General features: G+C 60.5%; 1 protein-coding gene across 1 annotated transcript; it reads left to right on the top strand.

Annotated features, from left to right (window-relative positions):
- On the top strand, positions 1–14,672 carry LOC148659609 (serine/threonine-protein phosphatase 4 catalytic subunit B). Its single transcript, XM_088633828.1, has 9 exons — positions 1–570; positions 3,826–4,036; positions 5,058–5,109; positions 5,992–6,042; positions 6,715–6,816; positions 7,439–7,612; positions 10,081–10,207; positions 10,290–10,479; positions 12,386–14,672. The coding sequence occupies exons 2-9, from the start codon at positions 3,939–3,941 to the stop codon at positions 12,513–12,515; spliced, it is 924 nt and encodes a 307-aa protein (XP_088489954.1). The 5' UTR covers positions 1–570; positions 3,826–3,938; the 3' UTR covers positions 12,516–14,672.
- Positions 14,673–16,832: the final 2,160 nt, after the last annotated feature.

Here is a 16,832-nt window from a genome sequence, read left to right as displayed (position 1 = left end):
AGTTAATACTAACAGGGCTGTAAGGATGAACACTCCTGGCTTTTCTTAAGCAAAACAAAAAAAAAACCTCGATTTTCCTGCGTGCTCCGTGACTTATTAAGGAATGGGGTTCAGGTGGCGCTTCAGGCCCGAACCCCCGAACCTCGAATGAGCGACCTCGTTCCCTAACCAGCGCTGCTGCGGGCTGTTAGCAATTTCAACAGGAGCCGGGGGGCTGCCGGCGGTGGCGTCGAGGACCAGAGCGCATATAAGAGGGAGGAGGAGGAGGAGCCGCTGAAACCACAGCCCGTCGGCCGCCGCCAATCCCTGCTCTTGCGCGTCCCCGGACGAGTGCCCGTGCCCGGGAGCGAGCCTCGCTCCCGACACCGGAAGCCCTGCGTGCGCGCCGCCGCCGCCGCCGCCGCGCGTCCCCGAGGGCGGAGAGGAAGCGGAGCTCCAGCCGGCCGAGCGCAGCGGGGAGACAGACGCGGATCTGCGCACGACCGGCCTCCCGACTCCCGGACAGAGACGAGTCCGCTGCTATCGGTGCTGCTGCTGCTGCTGTTGCCCTGCCGGCCCCTGGACGCCGAGGTAAGGCCGCTCCCCGGGGGCCGAGGGGTTTCTGAGCCGGTTTGTGTGTGTTGGGGGGCTGGCGGCGGCGGAGGCGCCGGGCCCGGGGGGGTCGAGTCGCTCCCCGCTCCCGGGCCGGGCCGGGCCGCCGGGCTGGAGGGCCGCTGCTGGAGCGGAGCGGAGCGCCCTGGGCCCCCGGCCGGGCCGCGGCGGCGAGCCGGGCCCCGGCGGGGGGACAGGCCGGGCGGAGGCGGCGAGGAGGCCGAGCGGAGTCGCTCCAAGATGGCGCCGTGAGGCCGCCCGGCTCGCGGAGCCCCGGGGCGGGAGAGCGCGGGAACGCGCGCGTGTACGTGTGTGTGTGTGTGTCCCGCCGCCGGGACTGGACCGGGCCGAGACTGGACCTGCAGCCGAACCCGGCCGAGCCGGCGGGTCTCCTCCTCCTGCTGCCGCCCGGCTGTCTGAGACGCGGTGTTGTTTACCGGGGGGCCGGTACCGGTACCGGTACTGGTCCAGGGAGATGGGGGCGATTATAAGGATTCAGGGACTGTCCTGCACCGCAAGTTCCGTTTTCTGGACAAACGTCGGTGGTTCCGACGAGAGAGAGAGGAGCCGGGCAGCAGGGTGTGTGACGGGGGATCTGCCGTGCAGTGGTCGGGGACGGGGGCTGTGTTGATCCGTCGTCTTGGCTCGCCTGCCCTGCAGAGCAGATTTCTCCAGCCGGGACAAAGTAAACAAAGTTCCTGCGGCCCGTCTTCCTGGGTCTCACCCATTCACTCACCCACAAGTCTCACCCATTCCTAGTGAGTGTTCAGTGTTTCTGGGGTCTGTGTGTCTGGAGAGCCCCTCACAGCGCAGGGACTGGTCTCCTCTACCTGTGAGGAGCCCCTGCTCTCCTGCTGGGGTCTGTGTGTCTGGAGAGCCCCTCACAGCGCAGGGACTGGTCTCCTCTACCTGTGAGGAGCCCCTGCTCTCCTGCTGGGGTCTGTGTGTCTGGAGAGCCCCTCACAGCGCAGGGACTGGTCTCCTCTACCTGTGAGGAGCCCCTGCTCTCCTGCTGGGGTCTGTGTGTCTGGAGAGCCCCTCACAGCGCAGGGACTGGTCTCCTCTACCTGTGAGGAGCCCCTGCTCTCCTGCTGGGGTCTGTGTGTCTGGAGAGCCCCTCACAGCGCAGGGACTGGTCTCCTCTACCTGTGAGGAGCCCCTGCTCTCCTGCTGGGGTCTGTGTGTCTGGAGAGCCTCTCACAGCGCAGGGACTGGTCTCCTCTAACTGTGAGGAGCCCCTGCTCTCCTGCTGGGGTCTGTGTGTCTGGAGAGCCCCTCACAGCACAGGGACTGGTCTCCTCTACCTGTGAGGAGCCCCTGCTCTCCTGCTGGGGTCTGTGTGTCTGGAGAGCCCCTCACAGCGCAGGGACTGATCTCCTCTACCTGTGAGGAGCCCCTGCTCTCCTGCTGGGGTCTGTGTGTCTGGAGAGCCTCTCACAGCGCAGGGACTGGTCTCTACCTGTGAGGAGCCCCTGCTCTCCTGCTGGGGTCTGTGTGTCTGGAGAGCCCCTCACAGCACAGGGACTGGTCTCCTCTACCTGTGAGGAGCCCCTGCTCTCCTGCTGGGGTCTGTGTGTCTGGAGAGCCCCTCACAGCGCAGGGACTGGTCTCCTCTACCTGTGAGGAGCCCCTGCTCTCCTGTTGGGGTCTGTGTGTCTGGAGAGCCCCTCACAGCGCAGGGACTGGTCTCCTCTACCTGTGAGGAGCCCCTGCTCTCCTGCTGGGGTCTGTGTGTCTGGAGAGCCCCTCACAGCGCAGGGACTGATCTCCTCTACCTGTGAGGAGCCCCTGCTCTCCTGCTGGGGTCTGTGTGTCTGGAGAGCCCCTCACAGCGCAGGGACTGGTCTCTACCTGTGAGGAGCCCCTGCTCTCCTGCTGGGGTCTGTGTGTCTGGAGAGCCCCTCACAGGGCAGGGACTGGTCTCCTCTACCTATGAGGAGCCCCTGCTCTCTTGCTGCCCCTCCTGCTGGGGTCAGTGTGGCTGGAGAGCCTCTCACAGCACAGGGACTGGTCTCCTCTACCTGTGAGGAGCCCCTGCTCTCCTGCTGGGGTCTGTGTGTCTGGAGAGCCCCTCACAGCGCAGGGACTGGTCTCCTCTACCTGTGAGGAGCCCCTGCTCTCCTGTTGGGGTCTGTGTGTCTGGAGAGCCCCTCACAGCGCAGGGACTGGTCTCCTCTACCTGTGAGGAGCCCCTGCTCTCCTGCTGGGGTCTGTGTGTCTGGAGAGCCCCTCACAGCGCAGGGACTGGTCTCCTCTACCTGTGAGGAGCCCCTGCTCTCCTGCTGGGGTCTGTGTGTCTGGAGAGCCCCTCACAGCGCAGGGACTGGTCTCCTCTACCTGTGAGGAGCCCCTGCTCTCCTGCTGGGGTCTGTGTGTCTGGAGAGCCCCTCACAGCGCAGGGACTGATCTCCTCTACCTGTGAGGAGCCCCTGCTCTCCTGCTGGGGTCAGTGTGTGTGGAGAGCCCCTCACAGCGCAGGGACTGGTCTCCTCTACCTGTGAGGAGCCCCTGCTCTCCTGCTGGGGTCTGTGTGTCTGGAGAGCCCCTCACAGCGCAGGGACTGGTCTCCTCTACCTGTGAGGAGCCCCTGCTCTCCTGCTGGGGTCTGTGTCTGGAGAGCCCCTCTCAGCGCAGGGACTGATCTCATCTACCTGTGAGGAGCCCCTGCTCTCCTGCTGGGGTCTGTGTGTCTGGAGAGCCCCTCACAGGGCAGGGACTGGTCTCCTCTACCTGTGAGGAGCCCCTGCTCTCCTGCTGGGGTCTGTGTGTCTGGAGAGCCCCTCACAGCGCAGGGACTGATCTCCTCTACCTGTGAGGAGCCCCTGCTCTCCTGCTGGGGTCTGTGTGTCTGGAGAGCCCCTCACAGTGCAGGGACTGGTCTCCTCTACCTGTGAGGAGCCCCTGCTCTCCTGCTGGGGTCTGTGTGTGCGGAGAGCCCTCACAGCGCAGGGACTGGTCTCCTCTACCTGTGAGGAGCCCCTGCTCTCCTGCTGGGGTCTGTGTGTCTGGAGAGCCCCTCACAGGGCAGGGACTGGTCTCCTCTACCTGTGAGGAGCCCCTGCTCTCCTGCTGGGGTCTGTGTGTCTGGAGAGCCCCTCACAGGGCAGGGACTGATGTCCTCTAGACTCGGAGCCGAACGGTCTGGGCTGTGCTGGCAGAGGAGCTTTTCGCTGAGCTCAGCTGGAACAGTGTGGGAGTCTGATCTAACCTCTCCTCTCCTCTCTCTCCCCCCAGGTCGCGCTCCCTGCTGGTCTCTCTCTCTCTGCGGCGCGCGAGTGTGTGTGTGTGTGAGTGTGCGCTCAGGCGCGCACGCTCGCGTGGGTGTGTGTGTGTGTCGGCGCTGAGCCATGGGTGACATCAGCGACCTGGACCGGCAGATCGACCAGCTGCGCAGGTGCGAGCTGATCAAGGAGAACGAGGTCAAGGCGCTCTGCGCCAAGGCCAGGTGAGTCACCCCTGACCCCCGCCCGGCAACAGGCTGCGTCGGAGGGGCTACGTCTGCTCCTGTGCGAGTGTCCCGCATTGACCCGAGAGGCCCGGTTCTGGTCCCGGGACAGACGGGCTACGTCTGCTCCTGTGCGAGTGTCTGGTTCTGGTCCAGAACGGGTCGGTCTGTGTAGGGGGGGGTTCAGATCCGGTTCTGGTCCTGGACGGGTCAGTCTTTGAAGAGGTTCTGGTCCCGGAGGGTTGGGTTTGTCACGAGGTTCTGCTCCCGGGGTGGGGGTCAGTCTTTCAGGGGGTTTAGGTCCGGGTCTGGTTCCGGAGAAGTGGGTCTGTTGAGAGGTTCTGGTCCTGGAGGGGGTCAGTCTTTCAGGGGGTTCTGGTCCAGTTCTGGTTCCGGTGGGGTGGGGGTCTGTTGGGGTTCAGGTATGGTTCTGGTTCCGGTGGGGTGGGGGTCTGTTGGGGTTCAGGTATGGTTCTGGTCCCGGAGGGGTGGGTCTGTGTCGCGGGGTTCTGATGCCGGAGGGGTGGGTCTGTGTCGCGGGGTTCTGATGCCGGAGGGGTGGGTCTGTGTCGCGAGGTTCTGGTGCCGGAGGGGTGGGTCTGTGTCGAGGGGTTCTGGTGCCGGAGGGGTGGGTCTGTGTCGAGGGGTTCTGGTGCCGGAGGGGTGGGTCTGTCGGGGTTCTGGTGCCGGAGGGGTGGGTGTGTGTCGAGGGGTTCTGGTGCCGGAGGGGTGGGTCTGTCTGGGTTCTGGTCCCGGAGGGGTGGGTGTGTGTCGAGGGGTTCTGGTGCCGGAGGGGTGGGTCTGTCTGGGTTCTGGTCCCGGAGGGGTGGGTCTGTGTCGAGGGGTTCTGGTGCCGGAGGGGTTCTGGTCCCGGAGGGGTGGGTCTGTGTCGAGGGGTTCTGGTCCCGGAGGGGTGGGTCTGTGTCGAGGGGTTCTGGTCCCGGAGGGGTGGGTCTGTGTCGAGGGGTTCTGGTGCCGGAGGGGGTGGGTCTGTCAGTGACCGGTGCCTCGCTCGTTTCAGGGAGATCCTGGTGGAGGAGAGCAACGTGCAGAGAGTGGACTCGCCCGTCACCGTGAGTAACTGTCCGCCGTCGGCCGGGAGAGGTGGGGCTCTGCGCTCGCGGGCTCGAGCCTGGGCCTGCTCTCTAGCGTGTGTGACCGAGGTTCCTCTCCCCCAGTCAGAGTGGGGCAGTGGGGAGGGGCTGCGCCTCTCCGCCAATCAGAATGGGGCAGTGGGGAGGGGCTGCGCCTCTCCGCCAATCAGAATGGGGCAGTGGGGAGGGGCTGCGCCTCTCCGCCAATCAGAATGGGGCAGTGGGGAGGGGCTGCGCCTCTCCGCCAGTCAGAGTGGGGCAGTGGGGAGGGGCTGCGCCTCTCCGCCAATCGGAATGGGGCGGGTGGGAGGGGCTGCGCCTCTCCCCCAGTCAGAGTGGGGCAGCGGGGAGGGGCCGCGCCTCTCCCCCAGTCGGAGTGGGGCGGGTGGGAGGGGCCGCGCCTCTCCCCCAGTCGGAGTGGGGCAAGGGGGAGGGGCCGCGCCTCTCCCCCAGTCGGAGTGGGGCAGGGGGGAGGGGCCGCGCCTCTCCCCCAGTCGGAGTGGGGCAGGGGGGAGGGGCCGCGCCTCTCCCCCAGTCGGAGTGGGGCAGGGGGGAGGGGCCGCGCCTCTCCCCCAGTCGGAGTGGGGCAGCGGGGAGGGGCTGTGCCTCTCCGCCAATCGGAGTGGGGCAGGTGGGAGGGGCCGCGCTCTCCGCCAATCAGAGTGGGGCAGGTGGGAGGGGCTGCGCCTCTCCGCCAATCAGAGTGGGGCAGGTGGGAGGGGCTGTGCCTCTCCGCCAAACAGAGTGGGGCTGGTGGGAGGGGCTGTGCTCTCCCCCAGTGGGTGCTCAGCTGTGTCGTCTGCGAGGAGCGGGGGGTCTCTGCCGGAGGATCCTCATGCGCCCCTCTCTGCTCTCCCCCAGGTGTGTGGCGACATTCACGGCCAGTTCTACGACCTGAAGGAGCTGTTCAGGGTGAGTCTGTCCGTCTCGTCGTCTGTGGGGGCCACAGGGGGGCGCCCTGCTGCCTCCAGAGCTCATGGGCCTCTGTGGGGGTGCCCTTCCCTGGTCCTCTGGGTTGCTGGGAGTTGGCAGGGGTTCAAGACCGACCCGTTCAGTGGTTCACACCTGATCCAGGTGTCCTGAGAAGTCCGGGTCTCAGCTGGTTCCACACCCCCACCCCTCTCTGTGTACAGTACTGTCCTGTCCTGACTGGAGTGTCTCGTCCAGCTGTGTCCTGAGAGAAGTCAGGGTCTCAGCTTGTTCCACACCCCCACCCCTCTCTGTGTACAATAGTGTCTCCTGTCCTGACTGGACTGTCTCGTCCAGCTGTGTCCTGAGGAAAGTCTGGGTCTCAGCTTGTTCCACACCCCCACCCCTCTCTGTGTACAGTAGAGCCCCCCTGTCCTGACTGGAGTGTCTCATCCAGCTGTGTCCTGAGAGAAGTCAGGGTCTCAGCTTGTTCCACACTCCCACCCCTCTCTGTGTCCAGTACTGTGTCCTCTCCCGAAGAGCTTCCTGTCCTCAGTGTGAGGTGCTCTTCCCCTGTGTCCTCTAACTCCCTGGGCTGGCAGTCGGTGACCCTGACGGTCCTTGAGTGGGGTCTCCCCCCCTGCTGTGCCCTCATGCTGGTGCTCCCCCCCGCAGGTAGGGGGCGATGTCCCCGAGACGAACTACCTCTTCATGGGCGACTTCGTGGACCGGGGCTTCTACAGCGTGGAGACCTTCCTGCTGCTGCTGGCGCTGAAGGTACGGACCGCTACCCCGACCCCTCCAGAACCGGACCGGAACACCCGATACACACGATCGCTCCAGCACCAGAACCCCCCGATACACACAGATCGCTCCAGCACCAGAACCCCCCCGACCCCTCCAAGACCAGGACTGGACCAGAACCCCCGATACACACGATCGCTCCAGCACCAGAACCCCCCATACACACTGATCGCTACTGGACCAGAACCCCCGATACACACGATCGCTCCAGCACCAGAACCCCCTGACGCAGACAAACCCCTCCAGGACCAGTACCTGAACAGAACCCCTGATACACACTGAACCGACCCCTCTAGAACCAGAACCCTGCAGTACCCCTCCTGGTCCAGAACTGGACCAGAACTCCCGATACAGACTGATCGCTCCAGCACCAGAACCCTCCGATATAGACAAGCCCCTCCAGAACCGGACCAGAACCCCCGATACAGACTGATCGCTCCAGAACCCTCCGATATAGACAAGCCCCTCCAGAACCAGAACAGGACCTGAACCCCCTCGTGCAGACCAACCCCTGCAGGACCCCTCCGGGCCCAGAACCGGACCTCCCTCCGGTCCCGGTGTGCGTGTGTCGACCCCTCTCGCTCGTTCCCCGCAGGTGCGGTACCCCGACAGGATCACGCTGATCCGGGGGAACCACGAGTCCCGCCAGATCACGCAGGTCTACGGCTTCTACGACGAGTGTCTGCGCAAATACGGCTCGGTCACGGTGTGGCGGTACTGCACCGAGATCTTCGACTATCTCAGCCTGTCGGCCATCATCGACGGAAAGGTGACCAGCTACACCCCTCTCAGTGTTAATGTACTGGAGTGTCCAGTCAGTGTGTCTGTATTAACCCCTCTCTCTCTCTCAGTGCAGTGTTAATGTACTGGAGTGTCCAGTCAGTGTGTCTGTATTAACCCCTCTCTCTCAGTGCAGTGTTAATGTACTGGAGTGTCCAGTCAGTGTGTCTGTATTAACCCCTCTCTCTCTCAGTGCAGTGTTCATGTACTGGAGTGTCCAGTCAGTGTGTCTGTATTAACCCCTCTCTCTCTCTCTCTCAGTGCAGTGTTAATGTACTGGAGTGTCCAGTCAGTGTGTCTGTATTAACCCCTCTCTCTCTCTCTCAGTGCAGTGTTAATGTACTGGAGTGTCCAGTCAGTGTGTGTGTATGAACCCCTCTCTCTCTCAGTGCAGTGTTCATGTACTGGAGTGTCCAGTCAGTGTGTGTGTATGAACCCCTCTCTCTCTCAGTGTAGTGTTCATGTACTGGAGTGTCCAGTCAGTGTGTGTGTATGAACCCCTCTCTCTCTCAGTGCAGTGTTAATGTACTGGAGTGTCCAGTCAGTGTGTCTGTATGAACCCCTCTCTCTCTCAGTGTAGTGTTCATGTACTGGAGTGTCCAGTCAGTGTGTCTGTATGAACCCCTCTCTCTCTCTCAGTGCAGTGTTAATGTACTGGAGTGTCCAGTCAGTGTGTCTGTATTAACCCCTCTCTCCCTCAGTGCAGTGTTCATGTACTGGAGTGTCCAGTCAGTGTGTCTGTATGAACCCCTCTCTCTCTCAGTGCAGTGTTCATGTACTGGAGTGTCCAGTCAGTGTGTCTGTATTAACCCCTCTCTCTCTCAGTGCAGTGTTAATGTACTGGAGTGTCCAGTCAGTGTGTCTGTATTAACCCCTCTCTCTCTCAGTGCAGTGTTAATGTACTGGAGTGTCCAGTCAGTGTGTCTGTATTAACCCCCCTCTCTCTCTCAGTGCAGTGTTCATGTACTGGAGTGTCCAGTCAGTGTGTCTGTATGAACCCCTCTCTCTCTCTCTTGTAGATATTCTGTGTGTATGAACCCCTCTCTCTCTCTCTCTTGTAGATATTCTGTGTGTATGAACCCCTCTCTCTCTCTCTCTCGTAGATATTCTGTGTGTATGAATCCCTCTCTCTCTCTCTCTCGTAGATATTCTGTGTGTATGAACCCCTCTCTCTCTCTCTCTCTCTCTCGTAGATATTCTGTGTGTATGAACCCCTCTCTCTCTCTCTCTCTCTCTTGTAGATATTCTGTGTGTATGAACCCCTCTCTCTCTCTCTCTTGTAGATATTCTGTGTGTATGAACCCCTCTCTCTCTCTCTCTTGTAGATATTCTGTGTGTATGAACCCCTCTCTCTCTCTCTCTCTCTTGTAGATATTCTGTGTATGAACCCCTCTCTCTCGTAGATATTCTGTGTATGAACCCCTCTCTCTCTCTCTCTTGTAGATATTCTGTGTGTATGAACCCCTCTCTCTCTTGTAGATATTCTGTGTGTATGAACCCCCCTCTCTCTCTCTCTTGTAGATATTCTGTGTGTATGAACCCCTCTCTCTCTCTCTCTCTCTTGTAGATATTCTGTGTGCATGAACCCCTCTCTCTCTCTCTCTCTTGTAGATATTCTGTGTGTATGAACCCCTCTCTCTCTCTCTCTCTTGTAGATATTCTGTGTGTATGAACCCCTCTCTCTCTCTCTCTCTTGTAGATATTCTGTGTGTATGAACCCCTCTCTCTCTCTCTCTCTTGTAGATATTCTGTGTATGAACCCCTCTCTCTCTCTCTCTCTCTCTCTTGTAGATATTCTGTGTGTATGAACCCCTCTCTCTCTCTCTCTCTCTCTTGTAGATATTCTGTGTGTATGAACCTCTCTCTCTCTCTCTTGTAGATATTCTGTGTATGAACCCCTCTCTCTCTCTCTCTCTTGTAGATATTCTGTGTGTATGAACCCCTCTCTCTCTCTCTCTCTCTTGTAGATATTCTGTGTGTATGAACCCCCCTCTCTCTCTCTCTCTTGTAGATATTCTGTGTATGAACCCCTCTCTCTCTCTCTCTCTCTCTTGTAGATATTCTGTGTGTATGAACCCCTCTCTCTCTCTCTCTTGTAGATATTCTGTGTGCATGAACCCCTCTCTCTCTCTCTTGTAGATATTCTGTGTGTATGAACCCCTCTCTCTCTCTCTCTCTTGTAGATATTCTGTGTGTATGAACCCCTCTCTCTCTCTCTCTCTCTTGTAGATATTCTGTGTGTATGAACCCCTCTCTCTCTCTCTCTCTTGTAGATATTCTGTGTATGAACCCCTCTCTCTCTCTCTCTTGTAGATATTCTGTGTGTATGAACCCCCCTCTCTCTCTCTTGTAGATACTCTGTGTGTATGAACCCCTCTCTCTCTCTCTCTCTCTCTCTCTCTTGTAGATACTCTGTGTGTATGAACCCCTCTCTCTCTCTCTCTCTCTCTCTTGTAGATATTCTGTGTGCACGGGGGCCTCTCTCCCTCAATCCAGACTCTGGACCAGATCCGGACCATCGACAGGAAGCAGGAGGTGCCCCACGACGGGCCCATGTGTGACCTCCTGTGGTCCGACCCCGAAGGTGAGGATCCGAGAGATCGGGGGGCGGGGGGGGCGCCGAGCCGGTCGGCGTGTCTTCGCTAACCCCCCGCCCCTCCCCCCAGACACGACGGGCTGGGGCGTCAGCCCGCGGGGCGCGGGGTACCTGTTCGGCAGCGACGTGGTGGCGCAGTTCAACGTGGCCAACGACATCGACATGATCTGCCGGGCGCACCAGCTGGTGATGGAGGGGTACAAGTGGCACTTCAACGAGACCGTGCTGACCGTCTGGTCCGCCCCCAACTACTGCTACAGGTGGGTCCCCCTCTTTCTCCCTCTCTGTCCCCCAGTGTCGGGGTGCAGGGGGGCTCCTGTGTCTGTAGTGACCCCGGTCTCTCTGTCCCCCAGTGTGGGGGTGCAGGAGGGGCTCCTGTCTGTAGTGACCCCAGTCTCTCTCTGTCCCCCAGTGTCAGGGTGCAGGAGGGGCTCCTGTGTCAGGAGTAACCCCCAGTCTCTCTCCCTCTGTAGCCCCAGTGTCGTGGTGCAGGGGGGCTCCTGTGTCAGGAGTAACCCCCAGTCTATCTCCCTCTATAGCCCCAGTGTGCAGGGGGCTCCTGTCTGTAGCCCCAGTGTGGGGGTGCGGGGGGCTCCTGTCTGTAGTGACCCCAGTCTCTCTCTGTCTGTAGCCCTGGTGTGGGGGTGCGGGGGGCTCCTGTCTGTAGTGACCCCAGTCTCTCTCTGTCTGTAGCCCCAGTGTGGGGGTGCGGGGGGCTCCTGTCTGTAGTGACCCCAGTCTCTCTCTCTCTCTGTAGCCCCAGTGTGGGGGTGCGGGGGGCTCCTGTCTGTAGTGACCCCAGTCTCTCTCTCCCTGTAGCCCCAGTGTGGGGGTGCGAGGGGCTCCTGTCTGTAGTGACCCCAGTCTCTCTCTGTCTGTAGCCCCAGTGTGGGGGTGCGGGGGGCTCCTGTCTGTAGTGACCCCAGTCTCTCTCTGTCTGTAGCCCCAGTGTGGGGGTGCGGGGGGCTCCTGTCTGTAGTGACCCCAGTCTCTCTCTGTCTGTAGCCCCAGTGTGGGGGTGCAGGGGGCTCCTGTCTGTAGTGACCCCAGTCTCTCTCTGTCTGTAGCCCCAGTGTGGGGGTGCAGGGGGCTCCTGTCTGTAGTGACCCCAGTCTCTCTCTGTCTGTAGCCCCAGTGTGGGGGTGCGGGGGGCTCCTGTCTGTAGTGACCCCAGTCTCTCTCTGTCTGTAGCCCTGGTGTGGGGGTGCGGGGGGCTCCTGTCTGTAGTGACCCCAGTCTCTCTCTCTCTGTCTGTAGCCCCAGTGTGGGGGTGCGGGGGGCTCCTGTCTGTAGTGACCCCAGTCTCTCTCTGTCTGTAGCCCCAGTGTGGGGGTGCGGGGGGCTCCTGTCTGTAGTGACCCCAGTCTCTCTCTCTGTCTGTAGCCCCAGTGTGGGGGTGCAGGAGGGGCTCCTGTCTGTAGTGACCCCAGTCTCTCTCTGTCTGTAGCCCCAGTGTGGGGGTGCAGGGGGCTCCTGTCTTTAGTGACCCCAGTCTCTCTCTCTGTCTGTAGCCCCAGTGTGGGGGTGCGGGGGGCTCCTGTCTGTAGTGACCCCAGTCTCTCTCTGTCTGTAGCCCCAGTGTGGGGGTGCAGGGGGCTCCTGTCTGTAGTGACCCCAGTCTCTCTCTCTGTCTGTAGCCCCAGTGTGGGGGGTGCAGGAGAGGCTCCTGTCTGTAGTGACCCCAGTCTCTCTCTGTCTGTAGCCCCAGTGTGGGGGTGCAGGAGGGGCTCCTGTCTGTAGTGACCCCAGTCTCTCTCTGTCTGTAGCCCCAGTGTGGGGGTGCAGGGGGCTCCTGTCTGTAGTGACCCCAGTCTCTCTCTGTAGCCCCAGTGTGGGGGTGCGGGGGGCTCCTGTCTGTAGTGACCCCAGTCTCTCTCTGTCTGTAGCCCCAGTGTGGGGGTGCAGGGGGCTCCTGTCTGTAGTGACCCCAGTCTCTCTCTCTGTCTGTAGCCCCAGTGTGGGGGTGCAGGGGGCTCCTGTCTGTAGTGACCCCAGTCTCTCTCTGTCTGTAGCCCCAGTGTGGGGGTGCAGGGGGCTCCTGTCTGTAGCCCCAGTGTGGGGGTGCGGGGGGCTCCTGTCTGTAGTGACCCCAGTCTCTCTCTGTCTGTAGCCCCAGTGTGGGGGTGCAGGGGGCTCCTGTCTGTAGTGACCCCAGTCTCTCTGCAGGTGTGGGAACGTTGCTGCGATCCTGGAGCTGGACGAGCACCTGCAGAAGGAGTTCATCATCTTCGAGGCTGCGCCCCAGGAGACGCGGGGGATCCCCTCCAAGAAGCCCGTCGCCGACTACTTCCTGTGACCCCCAGACCCCCCCTCCTCTCTCTCGCCCCTTCCCCCGCGGCCCCTCTCTGTGCCTGGGGCGTAGGGGGGCGCCCCTGTCTCTCTCTCTGCTGAGGTGGGGGCGCCCCTGTCTCCCTCCCTCTCTCTGCGCTCGGGGGAGGGGACGGTCCTGTCCCGGGGCACAGAGGGGGACCCGGCTCTGAGGTCTCCTCACCAGCAGGGCGGCGCTGTTTCCACTGGTTCAGTAGTCAGCTGACCCCCCCGCCTGCACAGGAGTCACCTATAAGGGACCTATAAGTCCCCAGCTGTCCCTCTGACTGACCACTGGAGACGCCCCAGTCCCCAGCTGTCCCTCTGACTGACTGACTGACCACTGGAGACGCTCCAGTCCCCAGCTGTCCCTCTGACTGACTACTGGAGACACCCCAGTCCCCAGCTGTCCCTCTGACTGACTGACCACTGGAGATGCCCCAGTCCCCAGCTGTCCCTCTGACTGACCGCTGGAGACACCCCAGTCCCCAGCTGTCCCTCTGACTGACTGACCACTGGAGACGCTCCAGTCCCCAGCTGTCCCTCTGACTGACTGACTGACCACTGGAGACGCCCCAGTCCCCAGCTGTCCCTCTGACTGACCACTGGAGACGCTCCAGTCCCCAGCTGTCCCTCTGACTGACTGACTGACCACTGGAGACGCCCCAGTCCCCAGCTGTCCCTCTGACTGACTGACCGACCACTGGAGACGCCCCAGTCCCCAGCTGTCCCTCTGACTGACTGACTGACCACTGGAGACGCCCCAGTCCCCAGCTGTCCCTCTGACTGACCACTGGAGACGCCCCAGTCCCCAGCTGTCCCTCTGACTGACTGACTGACCACTGGAGACGCCCCAGTCCCCAGCTGTCCCTCTGACTGACCACTGGAGACGCCCCAGTCCCCAGCTGTCCCTCTGACTGACTGACTGACTACTGGAGACACCCCAGTCCCCAGCTGTCCCTCTGACTGACCACTGGAGACGCCCCAGTCCCCAGCTGTCCCTCTGACTGACTGACTGACTACTGGAGACACCCCAGTCCCCAGCTGTCCCTCTGACTGACCACTGGAGACACCCCAGTCCCCAGCTGTCCCTCTGACTGACTGACTGACCACTGGAGACGCTCCAGTCCCCAGCTGTCCCTCTGACTGACTGACCACTGGAGATGCCCCAGTCCCCAGCTGTCCCTCTGACTGACTGACTGACTACTGGAGACGCCCCAGTCCCCAGCTGTCCCTCTGACTGACTGACTGACTACTGGAGACGCCCCAGTCCCCAGCTGTCCCTCTGACTGACTGACTGACCACTGGAGACGCCCCAGTCCCCAGCTGTCCCTCTGACTGACTGACTGACCACTGGAGACGCCCCAGTCCCCAGCTGTCCCTCTGACTGACTGACTGACCACTGGAGACGCCCCAGTCCCCAGCTGTCCCTCTGACTGACTGACTGACCACTGGAGACGCCCCAGTCCCCAGCTGTCCCTCTGACTGACTGACTGACCACTGGAGACGCCCCAGTCCCCAGCTGTCCCTCTGACTGACTGACTGACCACTGGAGACGCCCCAGTCCCCAGCTGTCCCTCTGACTGACTGACTGACCACTGGAGACGCCCCAGTCCCCAGCTGTCCCTCTGACTGACTGACTGACTACTGGAGACGCTCCAGTCCCCAGCTGTCCCTCTGACTGACCACTGGAGACGCTCCAGTCCCCAGCTGTCCCTCTGACTGACTGACTGACCACTGGAGATGCCCCAGTCCCCAGCTGTCCCTCTGACAGACTGACTGACCACTGGAGACGCCCCAGTCCCCAGCTGTCCCTCTGACTGACCACTGGAGACACCCCAGTCCCCAGCTGTCCCTCTGACTGACCACTGGAGACGCCCCAGTCCCCAGCTGTCCCTCTGACTGACCACTGGAGACGCCCCAGTCCCCAGCTGTCCTTGTGTTTGGGGTGGACCTCAGAGATTCCTGCTCTTCCTCACTTTCGTGCGTGATTCCCGGGGGGACCCCCCCCTGCACCCCGAAACCCCCCCACCCGGAACCAGACTGGATCTTTCTTCTGACCAATCGCTCTTTGTAGGACTTGTCGTTGACTTTTATTATTGATCTGGAAATAAACTCTGTACTTTGTCTTTTTGTAAAAAAGCCATGAAGGGCGATCTGTGTCTTTACTGCTGCGCCGACGGCCGTGCCCCCTCGGTCCCTCCTCGCGCGTCCCGGGTTCGATACAGGGGTCAGCGGCACGCGTCGAGTGTCCACGCTGCAGTTGAAGGTACCTCACACCCCCTCTCCCCCAAAAACCCTTAATTGGCCCGTTAATTGGATTTGGAATGAAGCTCGTTAGGTGTTTTCTGGCCTGGCAATCCGGAGGCGAAGTGCGCTTGTGGTGCGGACCGGGTGGAGGTCCAAAAGGTCGTTGGCTCAGCTGGGGCGAGGGGTTCTCCAGGGACGAGCGAGCTCTGGACCCCTCTAGCGTCTCACCTGAGGGGATCACTGCATCTCCAACCAGACGAGCAGGAAATGAAGTCAAGTTACCTTTTAATTTCTCATCCTGTCGCCGCTAATTAATGACCTCAGACTGCAAAACGTCTTCATAGGTCCCTGTCCCCTGATCGTATTCACTGTCACTCCTACAGAGACTGGGGGTCTGTTATAGGTCCCTGTCCTGATCGTATTCACTGTCACTCCTACAGAGACTGGGGGTCTGTTCTAGGTCCCTGTCCCCTGATCGTATTCACTGTCACTCCTACAGAGACTGGGGGTCTGTTATAGGTCCCTGTCCTGATCGTATTCACTGTCACTCCTACAGAGACTGGGGGTCTGTTATAGGTCCCTGTCCTGATCGTATTCACTGTCACTCCTACAGAGACTGGGGGTCTGTTATAGGTCCCTGTCCCCTGATCGTATTCACTGTCACTCCTACAGAGACTGGGGGTCTGTTATAGGTCCCTGTCCCCTGATCGTATTCACTGTCACTCCTACAGAGACTGGGGGTCTGTTCTAGGTCCCTGTCCCCTGATCGTATTCACTGTCACTCCTACAGAGACTGGGGGTCTGTTATAGGTCCCTGTCCCCTGATCGTATTCACTGTCACTCCTACAGAGACTGGGGGTCTGTTATAGGTCCCTGTCCTGATCGTATTCACCGTCACTCCTACAGAGACTGGGGGTCTGTTATAGGTCCCTGTCCTGATCGTATTCACTGTCACTCCTACAGAGACTGGGGGTCTGTTCTAGGTCCCTGTCCCCTGATCGTATTCACTGTCACTCCTACAGAGACTGGGGGTCTGTTCTAGGTCCCTGTCCTGATCGTATTCACTGTCACTCCTACAGAGACTGGGGGTCTGTTATAGGTCCCTGTCCCCTGATCGTATTCACTGTCACTCCTACAGAGACTGGGGGTCTGTTCTAGGTCCCTGTCCTGATCGTATTCACCGTCACTCCTACAGAGACTGGGGGTCTGTTCTAGGTCCCTGTCCTGATCGTATTCACTGTCACTCCTACAGAGACTGGGGGTCTGTTATAGGTCCCTGTCCCCTGATCGTATTCACTGTCACTCCTACAGAGACTGGGGGTCTGTTATAGGTCCCTGTCCCCTGATCGTATTCACTGTCACTCCTACAGAGACTGGGGGTCTGTTATAGGTCCCTGTCCTGATCGTATTCACTGTCACTCCTACAGAGACTGGGGGTCTGTTCTAGGTCCCTGTCCTGATCGTATTCACTGTCACTCCTACAGAGACTGGGGGTCTGTTATAGGTCCCTGTCCTGATCGTATTCACTGTCACTCCTACAGAGACTGGGGGTCTGTTATAGGTCCCTGTCCTGATCGTATTCACTGTCACTCCTACAGAGACTGGGGGTCTGTTATAGGTCCCTGTCCTGATCGTATTCACCGTCACTCCTACAGAGACTGGGGGTCTGTTATAGGTCCCTGTCCTGATCGTATTCACCGTCACTCCTACAGAGACTGGGGGTCTGTTCTAGGTCCCTGTCCTGATCGTATTCACTGTCACTCCTACAGAGACTGGGGGTCTGTTATAGGTCCCTGTCCCCAGATCAAGACTGGGGGTCTGTTATGGCTCCCTGTGTCCCTGATAGCGGAGAGTTGCGTTATCATCTGTTTGGGACACCCAGGAAGTTCCCAGTTTTGTCTCCTGTGGAGAACGGAGAGGATGATTTTTGGCATCTGAGTTTGGAACGACCTGGGGAGACCCCATTTCCCCCGGGAAGACTGGGGACCCCCCGACCTGCTGCAGGGTGCTCTGGAAGCGCCTGTTTCCTGTTCCCCCAGAGAAGAAGACCAGAGTC

The sequence above is a fragment of the Lepisosteus platostomus genome, chromosome 6 (assembly GCF_059453375.1).
Source record: "Lepisosteus platostomus isolate fLepPlt1 chromosome 6, fLepPlt1.hap1, whole genome shotgun sequence".
Lineage (NCBI taxonomy): Eukaryota > Metazoa > Chordata > Actinopteri > Semionotiformes > Lepisosteidae > Lepisosteus > Lepisosteus platostomus.
The sequence above is the reverse complement of the archived record's forward strand: the minus strand, read 5'-3'. Positions and strand labels throughout refer to the sequence as shown.